Here is a 14845-nt window from a genome sequence, read left to right on the forward strand (position 1 = left end):
CTGGAATTGCTATACTGCTTTTACCCTGATCTCACTGGGCTGTACTGCACTGTACTGTGCTCTTACCCTGATCTCACTGGGCTGTACTGCTCTGTACTGTGCTTTTACCCTGATCTCACTGGGTTTTACTGCACTGTACTGTTCTTTTACCCAGATCTCACCGAGCTTTACTGCACTGTACTGCGCTTTTACCCTGATCTCACTGGGCTGTACTGCACTGTACTGTGCTTTTACCCTGATTGCACTGGGCTGTACTGCACTGTACTGTGCTCTTACCCTGATCTCACTGGGCTGTACTGCTCTGTACTGTGCTTTTACCCTGATCTCACTGGGTTTTACTGCACTGTACTGTTCTTTTACCCAGATCTCACCGAGCTTTACTGCACTGTACTGCGCTTTTACCCTGATCTCACTGGGCTGTACTGCACTGTACTGTGCTTTTACCCTGATCTCACTGGGCTGTACTGCACTGTACTGTGCTTTTACCCTGATCGCACTGGGCTGTACTACACTGTAGTGTGCTTTTACCCTGATCTCACTGGGCTGTACTGCACTGTACTGTGCTTTTACCCTGATCGCACTGGGCTGTACTGCACTGTACTGTGCTCTTACCCTGATCTCACTGGGCTGTACTGCTCTGTACTGTGGTTTTACCCTGATCTCACTGGGTTTTACTGCACTGTACTGTTCTTTTACCCAGATCTCACTGAGCTTTACTGCACTGTACTGTGCTCTTACCCTGGGCAGGGGTACCTGGGGGTGTGGCAGTGGCGTAGGGGGCAGGGTTTGATTCAGGAATACAACACGCTGGGTTTTTCCAGTTTGCCGCTGTCCTGTTTTCAGGGGCCGTCGCTCCGGTAGAACCTGTTGCTCCCGGCTACCAGGAAGCAGAAAGAGGGGGAGGGGCCGGGAGAGTGGTGGTGGGCGGGGCAGGGCGAGCAGCTACACGCCCCCTCCCCTACCCCCCTGTCTCAGGTGAGGAGCAGGATCCTGCGAGACGAGAAGGCTACGCTGCCAGTCCAGCTCCTCACCCGCCTGCGCAGGAGGAGACGCTCAAGATTGGGGTCCCGCGCGGCTGTAGCTTCTGCCTCCATCTCCCTTGTTTTTTTCAGTCGAGCTGTGGGATCTCAGACCCGGGAAGGAATCAGGAGAGGGAAGAGGAGAGTGGGAAGAGAGGGATCTGAGTCAGGCGGGGGGGGGGTTGGGGGGGAGAGAGAGACGCGAGGGGATCTCTCCGAGTCAGAGCGGGTTCAGTGTGACAGAAGTGGCCACGATGAAGCTGGGGGTGGGCATTGTGATGGCCTGCGCGCTGTCCTGCTGCATCCTGCTGGGGACGCTGTATTTCCGGCGCTCGCAGGCCGGCGGGCTCCGCGGCAGGGTGCTGCAGCTGCAGGACGAGCTCCAGATGAGCCAGGAGTTCTCCCAGGAGGTGCTGCGGGAGCTGAGCACGGCCACCGAGAGAAAGAACAGGATGCAGAGGAGCCTGAAGGAGCTGGAGAGCCAGGTGTCCACCTGGGAGAAGGAGCTGGAGGAGAGACGCAGGCAGACAGGGACCTGCCAGCAGGAGCAGGTGAGAGCAGAGATGAGGGGGGAACAGATATGATCTCACTGGGCTGTACTGCACTATACTGTGCTTTTACCCTGATCTCACTGAGCTTTACTCCACTGTACTGTGCTTTTACCCTGATCTCACTGGGATGTACTGCACTGTACTGTGCTTTTACCCTGATCTCACTGGGCTGTACTGCTCTGTACTGTGCTTTTATACCCTGATCTCACTGGGCTGTACTGCTCTGTACTGTGCTTTTACCCTGATCTCACTGGGCTTTACTGCATTTTAGAGGTCGGACTCTAGAGTAAATCCCTCCTTTCAGCCCCTCTAGCTTTTGTGATAATGAGATCCAGTGCTACCTTGTTAGCCGGGCAGGCTGCTGCAGATATCTCTGTGTAAAGAAGTGGCTTTTGTGCCAAGACCATTTTGCAGTGTGGCGACTGTAGGTGCTCAGAGTAAATGAGGTGTGTCCCTGCATCTCACTGTGTCCCCCTGCTGTCCTTCCAGAAAGACGCAGACGAGCAGCTGAAGTCTTCAGAGAAGGAACTGCAAGACGCCAAGAGTGAGAGACTGCTCCTCTGTACCTCCATGTAGACACAAAGCCCACACCCAGGCACGCACCAGCAAGGAGGCAGTCAAGCAGTGTGCCAGTCAGATGGTCACTATGGCCATCAGTCAAGCAGTGTGCCAGTCAGTTGGTCACTATGGCCATCAGTCAGGCAGTGTGCCAGTCAGTTGGTCACTATGGCCATCAGTCAGGCAGTGTGCCAGTCAGTTGGTCACTATGGCCATCAGTCAGGCAGTGTGCCAGTCAGATGGTCACTATGGCCATCAGTCAAGCAGTGTGCCAGTCAGATGGTCACTATGGCCATCAGTCAGCCAGTGTGCCAGTCAGTTGGTCACTATGGCCATCAGTCAAGCAGTGTGCCAGTCAGTTGGTCACTATGGCCATCAGTCAAGCAGTGTGCCAGTCAGTTGGTCACTATGGCCATCAGTCAAGCAGTGTGCCAGTCAGTTGGTCACTATGGCCAACAGTCAGGCAGCGTGCCAGTCAGATGGTCACTATGGCCATCAGTCAGGCAGCGTGCCAGTCAGTTGGTCACTATGGCCATCAGTCAAGCAGTGTGCCAGTCAGTTGGTCACTATGGCCATCAGTCAAGCAGAGTGCCAGTCAGTTGGTCACTATGGCCATCAGTCAAGCAGTGTGCCAGTCAGTTGGTCACTATGGCCAACAGTCAGGGTGCCATTTAGATGGTCACTGTGTCCATCAAGCAGTTAGTCAGTGTGTTTGTCGGTCACTGTGCCATTCCACTGGTCAGTGTCTGTAAGCTGGTCAGTTTTTGCTGGTTGGTCAGTAAGTCAGTCAGTGTGCCAGTCTGCTGGTCAGTGTGCTGGCCATTGAGTCAGTGCGGCAGTGAATTGGTCAGTGTACCAGACACCCGGTCATCTCTTACCCTGCCCTGTACCCACCCTGCAGGTCAGCACGAGGAGGACAAGGCAGGCTGGAACAATGACATCAACAGCCTCAAAAAGCAGGTGGAGCTGAAGAGCAAAGTCTGTGACTATGTGGATAAAAAATCAGCAGAGGGCAGGTAAGGACAGCAGGATTGTGCCTATCTTAGACTAAGATAGCTTGAACTGCTCGGATTTGTATTGTGCTGGACTGTGTTAAACTGTACTAGACTGAGTAAAACTGTGCTGGACTGAGTTAGACTGTAATGGAGTTTGTTACACATTACTGGATGGAATCAGACTGTTCTCCACTGAGTTAGACTATACAAGACTGAGTTAAAGTTAGATGGACTAGACTGAGTCCCTGTGTGTCACACTGACTGAGCTCTGTGTCTGTGTGTTACAGGAAGCTGTGTGCAGTTACTGTGTGTCACACTGACTGAGCTCTGTGTCTGTGTGTTACAGGAAGCTGTGTGCAGTTACTGTGTGTCACACTGACTGAGCTCTGTGTCTGTGTGTTACAGGAAGCTGTGTGCAGTTACTGTGTGTCACACTGACTGAGCTCTGTGTCTCTGTGTGTTACAGGAAGCTGTGTGCAGTTACTGTGTGTCACACTGACTGAGCTCTGTGTCTGTGTGTTACAGGAAGCTGTGTGCAGTAACTGTGTGTCACACTGCCTGAGCTCTGTGTCTCTGTGTGTTATAGGAAGCTGTGTGCAGTAACTGTGTGTCACACTGACTGAGCTCTGTGTCTGTGTGTTACAGGAAGCTGTGTGCAGTTACTGTGTGTCACACTGACTGAGCTCTGTGTCTCTGTGTGTTACAGGAAGCTGTGTGCAGTTACTGTGTGTCACACTGACTGAGCTCTGTGTCTGTGTGTTACAGGAAGCTGTGTGCAGTAACTGTGTGTCACACTGCCTGAGCTCTGTGTCTCTGTGTGTTATAGGAAGCTGTGTGCAGTAACTGTGTGTCACACTGACTGAGCTCTGTGTCTCTGTGTGTTATAGGAAGCTGTGTGCAGTAACTGTGTGTCACACTGACTGAGCTCTGTGTCTCTGTGTGTTACAGGAAGCTGTGTGCAGTAACTGTGTGTCACACTGACTGAGCTCTGTGTCTCTGTGTGTTACAGGAAGCTGTGTGCAGTAACTGTGTGTCACACTGCCTGAGCTCTGTGTCTGTGTGTTACAGGAAGCTGTGTGCAGTAACTGTGTGTCACACTGACTGAGCTCTGTGTCTCTGTGTGTTACAGGAAGCTGTGTGCAGTAACTGTGTGTCACACTGCCTGAGCTCTGTGTCTGTGTGTTACAGGAAGCTGTGTGGTCTCCCTGAGCTGCCTAAGGCAGACCAGTCCCAGCAGGAGACAACAGGCAAGCAACAGTAGAGCCAGGAGCTGCCAAGGTGAGGCTACACAACCCATAAGCACTACTCATGTGATACACACTGCTCTCACCATGTACGCCATCAACCTAAACATTAAACACACTGAGCACACAACTCACACACTACAAACCATAACCCTAATCTACACACTACACACTAATCAGCTCTGCTCTCTAACGACTCATATATATTACTCACTCATTATATACTACAAAGCAAGCAATAGAAACATCACTCACACTAATCACACACTGTACATTGCAAACTGAAGCAGGGTACACATCACTCATATACAGTATCACTCACATGCTTTACAGTTTACACAATAAACCTAACAAACTCACCACTCACACAGCACAAACTCTACGTTCTCATGCTGTTTCTGCTCTTCTGCTCTGAGACTCAGATCAGAGCCTGCAGGGTCTCACTGTACTGATTCTAGTAGAGATCACAGATCCACCAGCAGGGCTGTCCCAACTCCCGCCTGGGAGGGGGCGCTGTGTCTGCAGGGTTTCCCAGTCTCCTGAAAGCAGCTGCACCTGAAAAGCAGACAGAAGCTGTTAAACTGAATAGAACCAGTCTGCAGACACACTGACCAGCCCCTCCAGAACTGAGATTGGACAGCCCTGCAGACACACTGACCAGTCCCTCCAGGAGAAGGACTGGAAAGCCCTGTAGACACACTGACTAGCCCCTCCAGGACCAGGACTGGACAAGTGATCTCTGGACTGTAGGGTTACAGTGTGACCCGGCCCAGACTGGACCAGTGATCTCTGGACTGTAGGGTTACAGTGTGACCCGGCCCAGACTGGACCAGTGATCTCTGGACTGTAGGGTTACAGTGTGACCCAGACTGGACCAGTGATCTCTGGACTGTAGGGTTACAGTGTGACCCAGACTGGACCAGCGATCTCTGGACTGTAGGGTTACAGTATGTATTCATCTGCAGCTGCAGTATTCGGAGAGGTGTGGCTGAAGGGCTGTATCAGTCATCCTGTTGTTTTGTGATCTTTGGACACTCAGGAAGGTGTGTCTGCTTGTTTTCCAGGTTCTGGAGGGAGAGTCTGTGAAGAGGAGGAAGAGGATAGACTGGGAGACAGCCTCTCTCAAAAACACACACACACATACACACCTACTGTATGCACAGATACAATCTGAAATATGCACACACGACACAGATACCAATAAAAGGAAACCTGTTAAACTCACATGACTGTGCTTTTTTGGTAAAGCAATAAAGATGTGTTTGAGTACAAAACACCAGGAGAGGGCTGACATTCTGTGTTTGTGGAATATGGCTTCTGTCCACCAGGGGGCTCACTCTCTGCCAGCACTGATACAGGAGGCCCTTAATGGTCCCTTCTCAACCAGACCGAAGTACTCCCGAGTTGAACTGGATCAGTTAAGTCTCCCATTTAGATGTGAGTGTGCTGGAGAGACAGAGAGACCTGTAAGACCGTCGGGACTGAACACTGTCCAAGTCTGCCGAACCCCTGGGTCTCAAAATGGATGCCTGCTGACAGACCTGCAGTCGGGCGACACCAAATTTTTATTGCAGACATTTTGGAAGAGCTGGGTGTGTCACCCTCCCATTCTCCCAGCCTGGTTCCCCTCTGTCTCTCAATCCCTCTCCTCTTTCTCTCTCTCAATCTCTCTCCTCTTTCTCTCTCTCAATCTCTCTCCTCTTCTCTCTCTTTAAATGCCTTCTATCCCTCTCTCCCCTGACGTGCTCTGACTGTTTTGGGGTGGGGATGGGGAGGGGGGTGCCCCTCTCTCTCTGGTCATGCTTCGTTAGCCTTGCCTGACTGGGGCCTCAGGCTCTGTCAGTGGGGTCTGTGTGTTCCCATATCGACAGGCTGGAATGTCAGATCAGGTCCGATCATCGTCACTGTGGCTCAGCCAGTGGCATGTGACTCCCAGCTGTCTGGGAGAGAGAAGTGTCTTTGGAGGACATTATGGACACTTTACTTTATAAACATTGTGTGTTGAAAATGCAGCCACCAAATGACTCAACCAGTACAGGGACTGGTCCAGTCTGGGCTGGGTCATACTGTTACCCTACAGTCCAGAGATTGGCGGTCCGGTATGGGCTGGGTCACACTGTAACCCTACAGTCCAGAGATCGCTGGTCCAGTCTGGGTCACACTGTAACCCTACAGTCCAGAGATCGCTGGTCCAGTCTGGGCTGGGTCACACTGTAGCCCTACAGTCTAGGGATGGGCACAGTTGCCTGCGCTCAGTACTGTGGGAGAGCCTAGAACTGTGTGTGTGGGTATCCAATCCATGCTGACCTCTGACCTGCAGTGTTGTCAGTATTGACCCAGTACAGCTCACTGGGTGCCTTGTTCACATTGAGCCTCTGATAATTACCACCCCTCCTCAGGGTTCAATTAGCAACACAATTCGTTAACGGCCACTCTGCACCATCTGTCCCTCGCCAAGGTCACAGTTAATGTGGGGGTGTGGGGGGGGGGGGGGGGACAGAGGGGGACGCAGGCAGGACGCCGGGGGGGAGAGAGGCAGAGAGCTGTGATGGGGACAGGCAGGGGGAGTGTTCGCATGAGATGACGCTTGCATGTCTGCAACACCTGACTCTTCGCAGGTCCGACCCCAGGCGACAGGACAGATTGCACAAGCCCTTATCAGTGACAGGCTGTACCACGCCAGCGGACCTCAGCTCTCTCTCTCCCAGCTCAAACAATAAGCTGCATTGATCCCTCTATCTCTCCATCTCACTCTCTTTCCGTTTTTAAAAATACTATTCGGCTCTTAGAGGAGGTCAGGGAAGAGTATGTGTATCTTCAAACAAACACTCCTTCATCATCATCAGAGCTGGAGAGTCACTGTACAGACACTCAGTCCAGCTCCTCTGTATCTTCACATGAACACTCCTCCATCATCATCAGAGCTGGAGAGTCACTGTACAGACACTCAGTCCAGCTCCTCTGTATCTTCACATGAACACTCCTTCATCATCATCAGAGCTGGAGAGTCACTGTACAGACACTCAGTCCAGCTCCTCTGTATCTTCACATGAACACTCCTTCATCATCATCAGAGCTGGAGAGTCACTGTACAGACACTCAGTCCAGCTCCTCTGTATCTTCACATGAACACTCCTTCATCATCATCGGAGCTGGAGAGTAACTGTACAGACACTCAGCAATAGCGTGACCCAGCACAGAGGCACTGTGATGTAGTACAGAGGGGTTGAGATGCAACACAGGAAAACTGTGGGCACAGATGTAGAGGTTAAAAAATGCACCAGACAGAATATTTGGGATATGACCTCAACATTGTACACAAACATGTGAATACTCATGGTCTATCTGCATTCATCTAAATTCACGTTTCAGTGAAAATCAACCTTATTGATCCAGCAAACGCTGTGTAAATGGCAGCCGGGGGTGCTGGCTGATCAATAGGGAGTTAATTAGCGGGAGCGTCCATGTGCTGTGGATCAGGACATTGAGGTGACCCTGACTTGGCTGGGTGTATATAAACACAGAGAGCATGAACTGGGCAGCACTCACTCTGCATACACATAGCTCTGCACACGCTGACACTACAATACCGAGTAGTGCACACACAGACAGGAATGCATGCACTGACAGTACACACTGACATAGGCAGTACAGCACACACTGGCAGTAGTGCACACACACAGACATACTGTACACATTGACAGTAGTGCACACATCCAGTACACCACACACTAACAGTAGTGCACAAAGGCAGTAAAGTACACATTGACAGTAGTGCACACAGACAGTAGAGTACACACTGACAGTAGTGCATACAGACAGTATAGCACACACTGACAGCAGTGCACACAGACAGTAGAGTACACACTGACAGTAGTGCATACAGACAGTATAGCACACACTGACAGCAGTGCACACAGACAGTAGAGTACACACTGACAGTAGTGCACACAGACAGTACAGCAGACACTGACAGCAGAGCACACAGACAGCACAGCACACACTGACAGTAGTGCACACAGAGCCAGGTTGTACCTCGTACACGGACCATACTGATATCAGGCCTGTTTCTTGAAAACCTTTATTATTGCACCAGTGTAAAAAGATTCTCCTGGCTTTCGTAGTCTTAACAAATGTCTGAATCTACATATTCAGCCAGAGGCACAGAGAAAATGGTAAAATAACGTGGCCTGCACACAGTGTCACCCCCTGCACAAACAGGGCACAGCACTGTGTGGGAGGAGCCTGCTGGCACGGCTGGGCTGAAGACTGCAGGAAGAGGAGCCCAGCTGGAGGCTTCGCTCCGGACAGCAGCGGACCAGACCGTGAGTGTGTGTGAGAGTGAGGGGGTCTGCCCTGGTCAGGGGTGTACCCAGTCTTGAACACAGGGGGGATGTCTGCATCTGTGTTTGTCAGAGTGTGTGTGTGCATACATGCCTGTGTGTCTACAGCAGTGTGTGCACTTGTGTGTGTGTGCCTGCCTGTGTATGCACCTGTGTGTGTACCTACCTGTGTGTGTGCGTGCACCTGTGTATGTGTGCGCTATATAAGTGTGAGGATATTATTATTGTACTGTGCACTTGCTGTATTATTGTTATGTACTGGACCTGTGTGTGAATGTGCCTGCCTGTCTGTTTGTGCGTCTGTGTGTGCAGATACTATCAATATGAGGACAAAATCTAAACATCAGCCCCTTCAGGGTAGCTCCTGAGAAACAGGTGCTGGGAGGACCAAGGCAAACTGCCTGCGATAGAAAGCTCTTCAAGTGCCGAGACGCTGACCCTGCTCTGCTGACATGGCGAGAGAGGAGATTCACTCCATGACTCGAGAAAGCAGAATGAGAGGCACAGGGCAGGGCCGGTGTGTGAGCCACTGGGAGCGTTCCTGCTGAAAGTCTCTCCTCACCTTTCTCTCTCCTCAGCTCCCAGGACTCGCGGGTCTATCCTGCTCGCTCTCCCCGGCTGTCTGCTTCCTCCTCAGTGACCTGGGAGTCCACAGAAAGCCGAGAACTGTTTGATATGTTTGATATTCGGTTGCCTCATCACTATAAAAAACAACTAAATATCAGACATATTCCTATAGATCTCTGGCACACTCTACAATGCCGTGACCTGCGACCTCTGACCTGTGGCCTGGAACCCAGAACCAATGGGTATCACATTCTCTATTTCTCTCTTTATACAGCAGCATTGATATGGACTTAGTTTAAATAATAAGCAACTTCAGTCTTAAAAAATAACTTTTTTCCTTAATTATTCATAATACTGTAACCTTACAGTCTGGAGATCACTGGTCCAGTCTGGGCTGGGTCACACTGTAACCCTACAGTCCAGAGATCACTGGTCCAGTCTGGGTCACACTGTCACCCTACAGTCCAGAGATCACTGGTCCAGTCTGGGCTGGGTCACACTGTAACCCTACAGTCCAGAGATCACTGGTTCAGTCTGGGTCACACTGTAACCCTACAGTCCAGAGATCACTGGTCCAGTCTGGGTCACACTGTAACCCTACAGCCCAGAGATCACTGGTCCAGTCTGGGCCGGGTCACAATCCTTAAGAGGTGTTGCACAATAAAATGAGCTCCACCAGAACTCTTGGCTTGCTGCCCAACAGCACCACCCTGTGGCCAGCTAAGAGAATACACAGGCATAAATGGCTCACTGGAAAACTTTTATGTGGCTTCTAGAGATCCAGCACTTACAAAGTGTAGCGGGAAGCGTAGCTCAGGACCCTCTGCAGATGGTATAGTCCGGAAGTAAGTGGAGAAGGACATCCGGGAAGGTACAGCAGGATCGGGAAGGGTTGACAGACAGGGGGGCTTGGCGGTGCTCCGGTGCCTGTGGGGTGTGGCAGCAGTGATCCGGTGCCTGGGGGACCTGGCGGCGGTGATCCGGTGCTCGGGGGTGGGGTGGGGGCCTGGCGCAGGCAAACAATCCAGACAGCCCAAAAGGGGGAAACCGGGGCGCAGTCCAGAGTCCAGGAACCAGGGGATCCATCCGAGACAGACAGGGTTAACAACTGGACCGGGATCCGGAACAGGAGTGAGTTCAAACGGAGGAAGGAGGCCAGGCGCTCCGAGCCCCGGACTCAGACGGCCAGGACGCTGGGGAGCAAGGCCTGCCCTCGGGCCACCCACGAGCCCGGGGAACAGGCCAGCCGTGGGGCCTCCATCCCCCAGGGCCGAGCCAGGAATGGCAGGAGCGCCCGGCTTGACACAAAACAGGGGGCCGGTGCACGTGATCAACTAAAATACGAACGGGTCGGAGCGCCCCCTAGAGGAAGGGTGACAATCGCGACACAAAGTGTAACAGAGGTGGAAATTTACATGGAATGTCAGATTATAATACCGTTATTCAAAACGTGTAGAACAAAAAATGAATTGTCACAGGTTATAAAAATGCTGATACCAAAAATGCAACTGATGATGGTAGACCAGAAGATGAAATAAAAGTCTTCAAATGTCCAACAGCATTGATGTGGTTTTTTCTTTGAACTCTTTATCGGTTTGGATGTGTTATTTTTTTTCCATCTCCCACTTCAAGATGAAAAGCATTTTCATGCTCACTGGATCTCCCACCTCCCCAAAGCCAATGTTTGCCAGGGTTGGCTCCCATTGGCTGGCTAGGTGCCCTCCCATCTGTCTTCTTGGCTCCAAGGCTGTAACCCTACAGTCCAGAGATCACTGGTCCAGTCTGGGTCACACTGTAACTCTACAGCCCAGAGATCGCTGGTCCAGTCTGGGCTGGGGTAAAATCGTAACCCTTCAGTCCAGAGATGGCCGGTTCTGATCCAGACTTGGTTACTGTAGCTCCAGAGTGAGAGGGCAGTGTTTCTATGAGGTTATTCCAACACTCATCAGGAGTTACCAATGCCAGTTTGAAAGGTTTTCTGAAAACCAATACTCCAGTAAAGTAATAATCAGGGCACATCTAGGTGGCATTTTAGTACCGACAGACCCTCTCCCTGCCCCTGGCGTCTACAGTATCTGTAAACGTATTATCAGCCAGGCCATTATTCATTTTGCATCCTCTACGTGAATGTGTGACCCTCCAGCTCCTTGCTGTGTCTCTGTGCAGCAGTAAATGGACAGCCAGCGGGTCTCCCCAGGTGTGGGGATGAGTGCGTGTCTGTGTTTTCGCCGGCAGCAATATGCCGATCCAGCCCCTGCTGTTGTCTTTTTCAGAAAGAGGCGCAGGATAAGAAGAAAGCAGCGCAGGATCAGCTGCAGGAGTTCAAGGGTGAGGCTCTGGGCCCGAGGGGGGCGACCGAGTCAGGGGTACAGGAACGCAGGGGGTGCTCCAGCACAAGCTCAGACAGTAGGAGCTGAGTCTGTCCGTCTCTTACGGGTTTTATCAGTTAGTAAATTAATTAATTGGCCCTGACCTCATGTTGTACCACAACAGAGCATGCAGACACTGGAGGGGATGGAGCTGCCTTGGAGTTGTCTTCTTATTCCTCCAGGACACTAGAGGGTGTCCTGTGTTACTGTATAGTGTCTGCTGAGCCCCGCTGATGAGCCCCGATGAAGGGGGGTGGAACAGGCTGCTACCGTTGGCTTTAGACACGCAAAGGGCCGGATCAGAATGTGTGAATCAGTTCTGCCTCCTGTGGTTCTGTCATGCGACAAGAGCAGTGACCTAATGAATATAACAATTTAAGCCCTGAGCCACGCCTCTGCTGGCTATGCTCACAGAGTTTTTACAGAGGTTTTAAGGGGACATCATTCCTGGTAGGAAGTGCCTCCCAGGAGGTCTGGTGGTACTAAGAGGGGGTACATTGACCCTGTAAGGGGACCCTTGTAAGACATCTGCCTGCTGTGGCCCTGTGGCCCTGCCACTGGAGGCCACTGAGATGGGTTTAGGTATAGTCCTTCCTGCATAAATATCCTCACCTGCGTGCACCACCAGCGTCTGTCTGCTCGAGGGCTGATTTCTCACACCTCTGGATTTTGGGATGTTTTGTACTTCTCAGCAGACATTGCTTTTCATTCAAAATATATACTGTTCATCCTTCCACTCACCCACTCACTCATCCATCCACTCACTTATTCTTTCACTCACCCATCCACTCATCCACTCACCATGAATTCCCTTATTCAACCATTCACCTACCCATCTATTCACTCATTCATCCAGTCAACCACCCATTCACGTACCCATCTATTCACTCATTCATCCACTCAACCATCCATTCACTCATTCATCCACTTATTCATTCACTCATCCACTCACCATGCATTCCCTTATTCAACCATTCACCTACCCATCTATTCATTCATTCATTTAACCATCAACCATTCACTTACCCATCTATTCACTCATCCACTCAACCAATCATTCACTCATTCATCCACTTATTCGTTCACTCCTCCACTCACTCACCATGCATTCCCTTAGTCAGCCATTCACCTACCCATCTATTCACTCATCCACTCAACCATCCACTCACCCATTCATCCACTTATTCGTTCGCCCGTCCACTCGCTTACTCACCACTCACCCGCTCGCCCCGCCGCCGCGGTGCCCCGCCGTCACGCTCTGCCTGCCCCTGCGCCCACAGCCCAGCGGGACGAGGAGAAGAAGGCGGCCGAGGGCCAGACCAGCAGCCTGAAGCAGCAGCTGGAGGAGAAGAACCGGATCTGCCAGTTTGTGGACAAGGAGCAGGAGGAGGGCAGGTGAGCAGCCGAGCGGCCGCAGGGCTCCGAGCGCTTCCTGTGTTTTTACTGTGAAACAGTACAGCTGGGCATGACGTTTAATCTACAGTCCAGCTCTGCGAGTCTGGCCCTGCTGCTGGAGAGCCAGTGTCTTAGCCAAGCTCCTCGTGACGGAACCGGCCCAGTGCTTAACTGCATCGGTGCTGAGATCCGGACTCTCCTGAAAGAGTCCTGGTCGGTCAGAGTGATGGGAGGGGCCGTGATGATGGGATCTGCGCGACAGATGAGATCGTATTTCAACGCCCCTCTCTGGTACACCTCGCACAGTAACTCACCAGCTGGTTGTGAGGGAGTCCAGGGGTGGACCAACTTGGAGGGTCTCGTTTTGGAGACCCCCCCCTCTGCTGAAGGCTCTACATGTGTAGCAGGAGTGGTCAGACACTGGGCTTCCCAGTCCAGTTCCAGCAGGGTTCTGCGTCGGCTCTGGGGTCTCACGGCCGGCCGGCTGCGCTGAAGGCGAGCAGTGATCCCCCCGATCTGATTGTCGTCTTGTTTTCCAGAAAACTCTGCGGTCTGACCGAAGCCCCGAAGTAGGCGGCTCCCGCCCACCCCCTCGAGAGGAGATACGTACCCCACCCCACCAGGCCCTGGGGGGGCATACCTCACCAGCACACCCAGACACACCTGACGAAGGAGACACTGTGATGAGCCCTGATCTTCATTCCAGCTGAGCTCTCACTCGCTACTTTGCAGTCATTGCTGGGGTTTAGGCTGAGCAGCTGGATTTTTCATGTGCAACATTTTCCTTTGCCACTTGCAATCTGCAACATTTTATGAGCTAAAGTCTACAGATGTCTAATAAAGCAAGAGGCATCGATCGTTTCACCAGTTGAGTTAAGTTACTGGACGCCCTTAGAGGCTCTGTGTCAAACCCTGTCAGAGTGCCTCTGTAGCGCCCCCTGGTGGAAGAGCAAGGGAGAATCGTGCATCTTGAAAGACCCGCTGTGCAGCAGGTGAGGGGATCGAACGCTCGGGGCTTCTCTCTTCGTACGTCTTTAGACTTGACGCCTGTTGTTACTGTACACCAGCAAGAACAGCGGAGAAGGAAAATAAAAAGACCTTCACACAGGGGACCGTGTCTTTGTCGTTTCTGCCAGCTGCGGGTGTTTGTGGGAGGGCGGGGCGAGGGCGAGTTCACTGCTAAAGGACCAGCTGTCCCCCGGGGGCCTGCAGAGCCTGGTCTTCCGGCTGGGCAGGTCAGGGGACATTCCGACGTCTCCCTCCTTTCTAATTACCCCTCGGTTATCCCTTCCGCCCCCCTGCTGGCAGGGCGTGCCCCCCTGCTGGCGTGCAACAGGCCCGGAGGGCTAGGACGCCCTGCAGCAGAGAGCTCTGAGCCCTGCTGGTCTGGCCTGCTGCTGGCTCCCGTACAAGTGCGTCTGTGTGCTTTAAATATTGTTTTGGTTACACGTCTCGCCATGCAAATTTTTACAGGAGGCTAAGATTTCTGGTAGCTGGTAGCAAGAAGCCTCTGTCTGGCATTACAGTTTAGACTGGATCGGACCGCTGTGCACTGGGAGTCTGACTGCACTGTAAAACCTGGAGTGGATCAGACCGCCGTGCACTGGGAGTCTGACTGCACTGTAAAACCTGGAGTGGATCAGACTGCTGTGCAAGGGGAGTCTTGACTGCTGTCCCTTGGAAGTCAGGTTATGCAACTGTCAATGTCCAAGCTGGTGATTAAACAGGTTTGTCTGGCAGTATATCTGGCAGTGCCGGGGTAAAAACTGTATATTCCTGATCCTTTTTCTGTCAGCTGAAAAGA

At 52.1% G+C, this 14845-nt stretch overlaps 1 protein-coding gene and 2 long non-coding RNA genes across 3 annotated transcripts; 2 read left to right on the forward strand and 1 right to left on the reverse strand.

The window, feature by feature from the left end:
• The first annotated feature begins 998 nt into the window (after positions 1-998).
• Positions 999-5591, forward strand: LOC107075396 (tropomyosin-2-like). Its single transcript, XM_069184821.1, has 5 exons — positions 999-1570; positions 2060-2114; positions 3030-3144; positions 4312-4401; positions 5432-5591. The coding sequence occupies exons 1-4, from the start codon at positions 1274-1276 to the stop codon at positions 4382-4384; spliced, it is 540 nt and encodes a 179-aa protein (XP_069040922.1). The 5' UTR covers positions 999-1273; the 3' UTR covers positions 4385-4401; positions 5432-5591.
• Positions 4788-11019, reverse strand: LOC138225262 (uncharacterized). Its single transcript, XR_011183802.1, has 3 exons — positions 10069-11019; positions 9273-9351; positions 4788-4922 (listed from the first exon to the last, which is right to left on the reverse strand). It is a non-coding gene; the product is annotated as an uncharacterized lncRNA (long non-coding RNA).
• A 479-nt stretch (positions 11020-11498) lies between these two features.
• On the forward strand, positions 11499-14148 carry LOC107075400 (uncharacterized). Its single transcript, XR_001476935.2, has 3 exons — positions 11499-11605; positions 12927-13041; positions 13581-14148. It is a non-coding gene; the product is annotated as an uncharacterized lncRNA (long non-coding RNA).
• The last annotated feature ends 697 nt before the right edge of the window (positions 14149-14845 follow it).

This window comes from Lepisosteus oculatus, chromosome 27, assembly GCF_040954835.1.
Source record: "Lepisosteus oculatus isolate fLepOcu1 chromosome 27, fLepOcu1.hap2, whole genome shotgun sequence".
In the NCBI taxonomy this organism is placed as follows: Eukaryota; Metazoa; Chordata; class Actinopteri; order Semionotiformes; family Lepisosteidae; genus Lepisosteus; species Lepisosteus oculatus.

Excerpts from the sequence above, each read along its gene's own strand:
- LOC107075396 (XM_069184821.1), top strand. The coding sequence starts at position 1,274 with ATGAAGCTGGGGGTGGGCATTGTGATGGCCTGCGCGCTGTCCTGCTGC. Across the intron at positions 1,571-2,059 it reads GGACCTGCCAGCAGGAGCAG|AAAGACGCAGACGAGCAGCT; the intron begins GTGAGAGCAGAG and ends CTGTCCTTCCAG. Across the intron at positions 3,145-4,311 it reads AAAAAATCAGCAGAGGGCAG|GAAGCTGTGTGGTCTCCCTG; the intron begins GTAAGGACAGCA and ends TGTGTGTTACAG.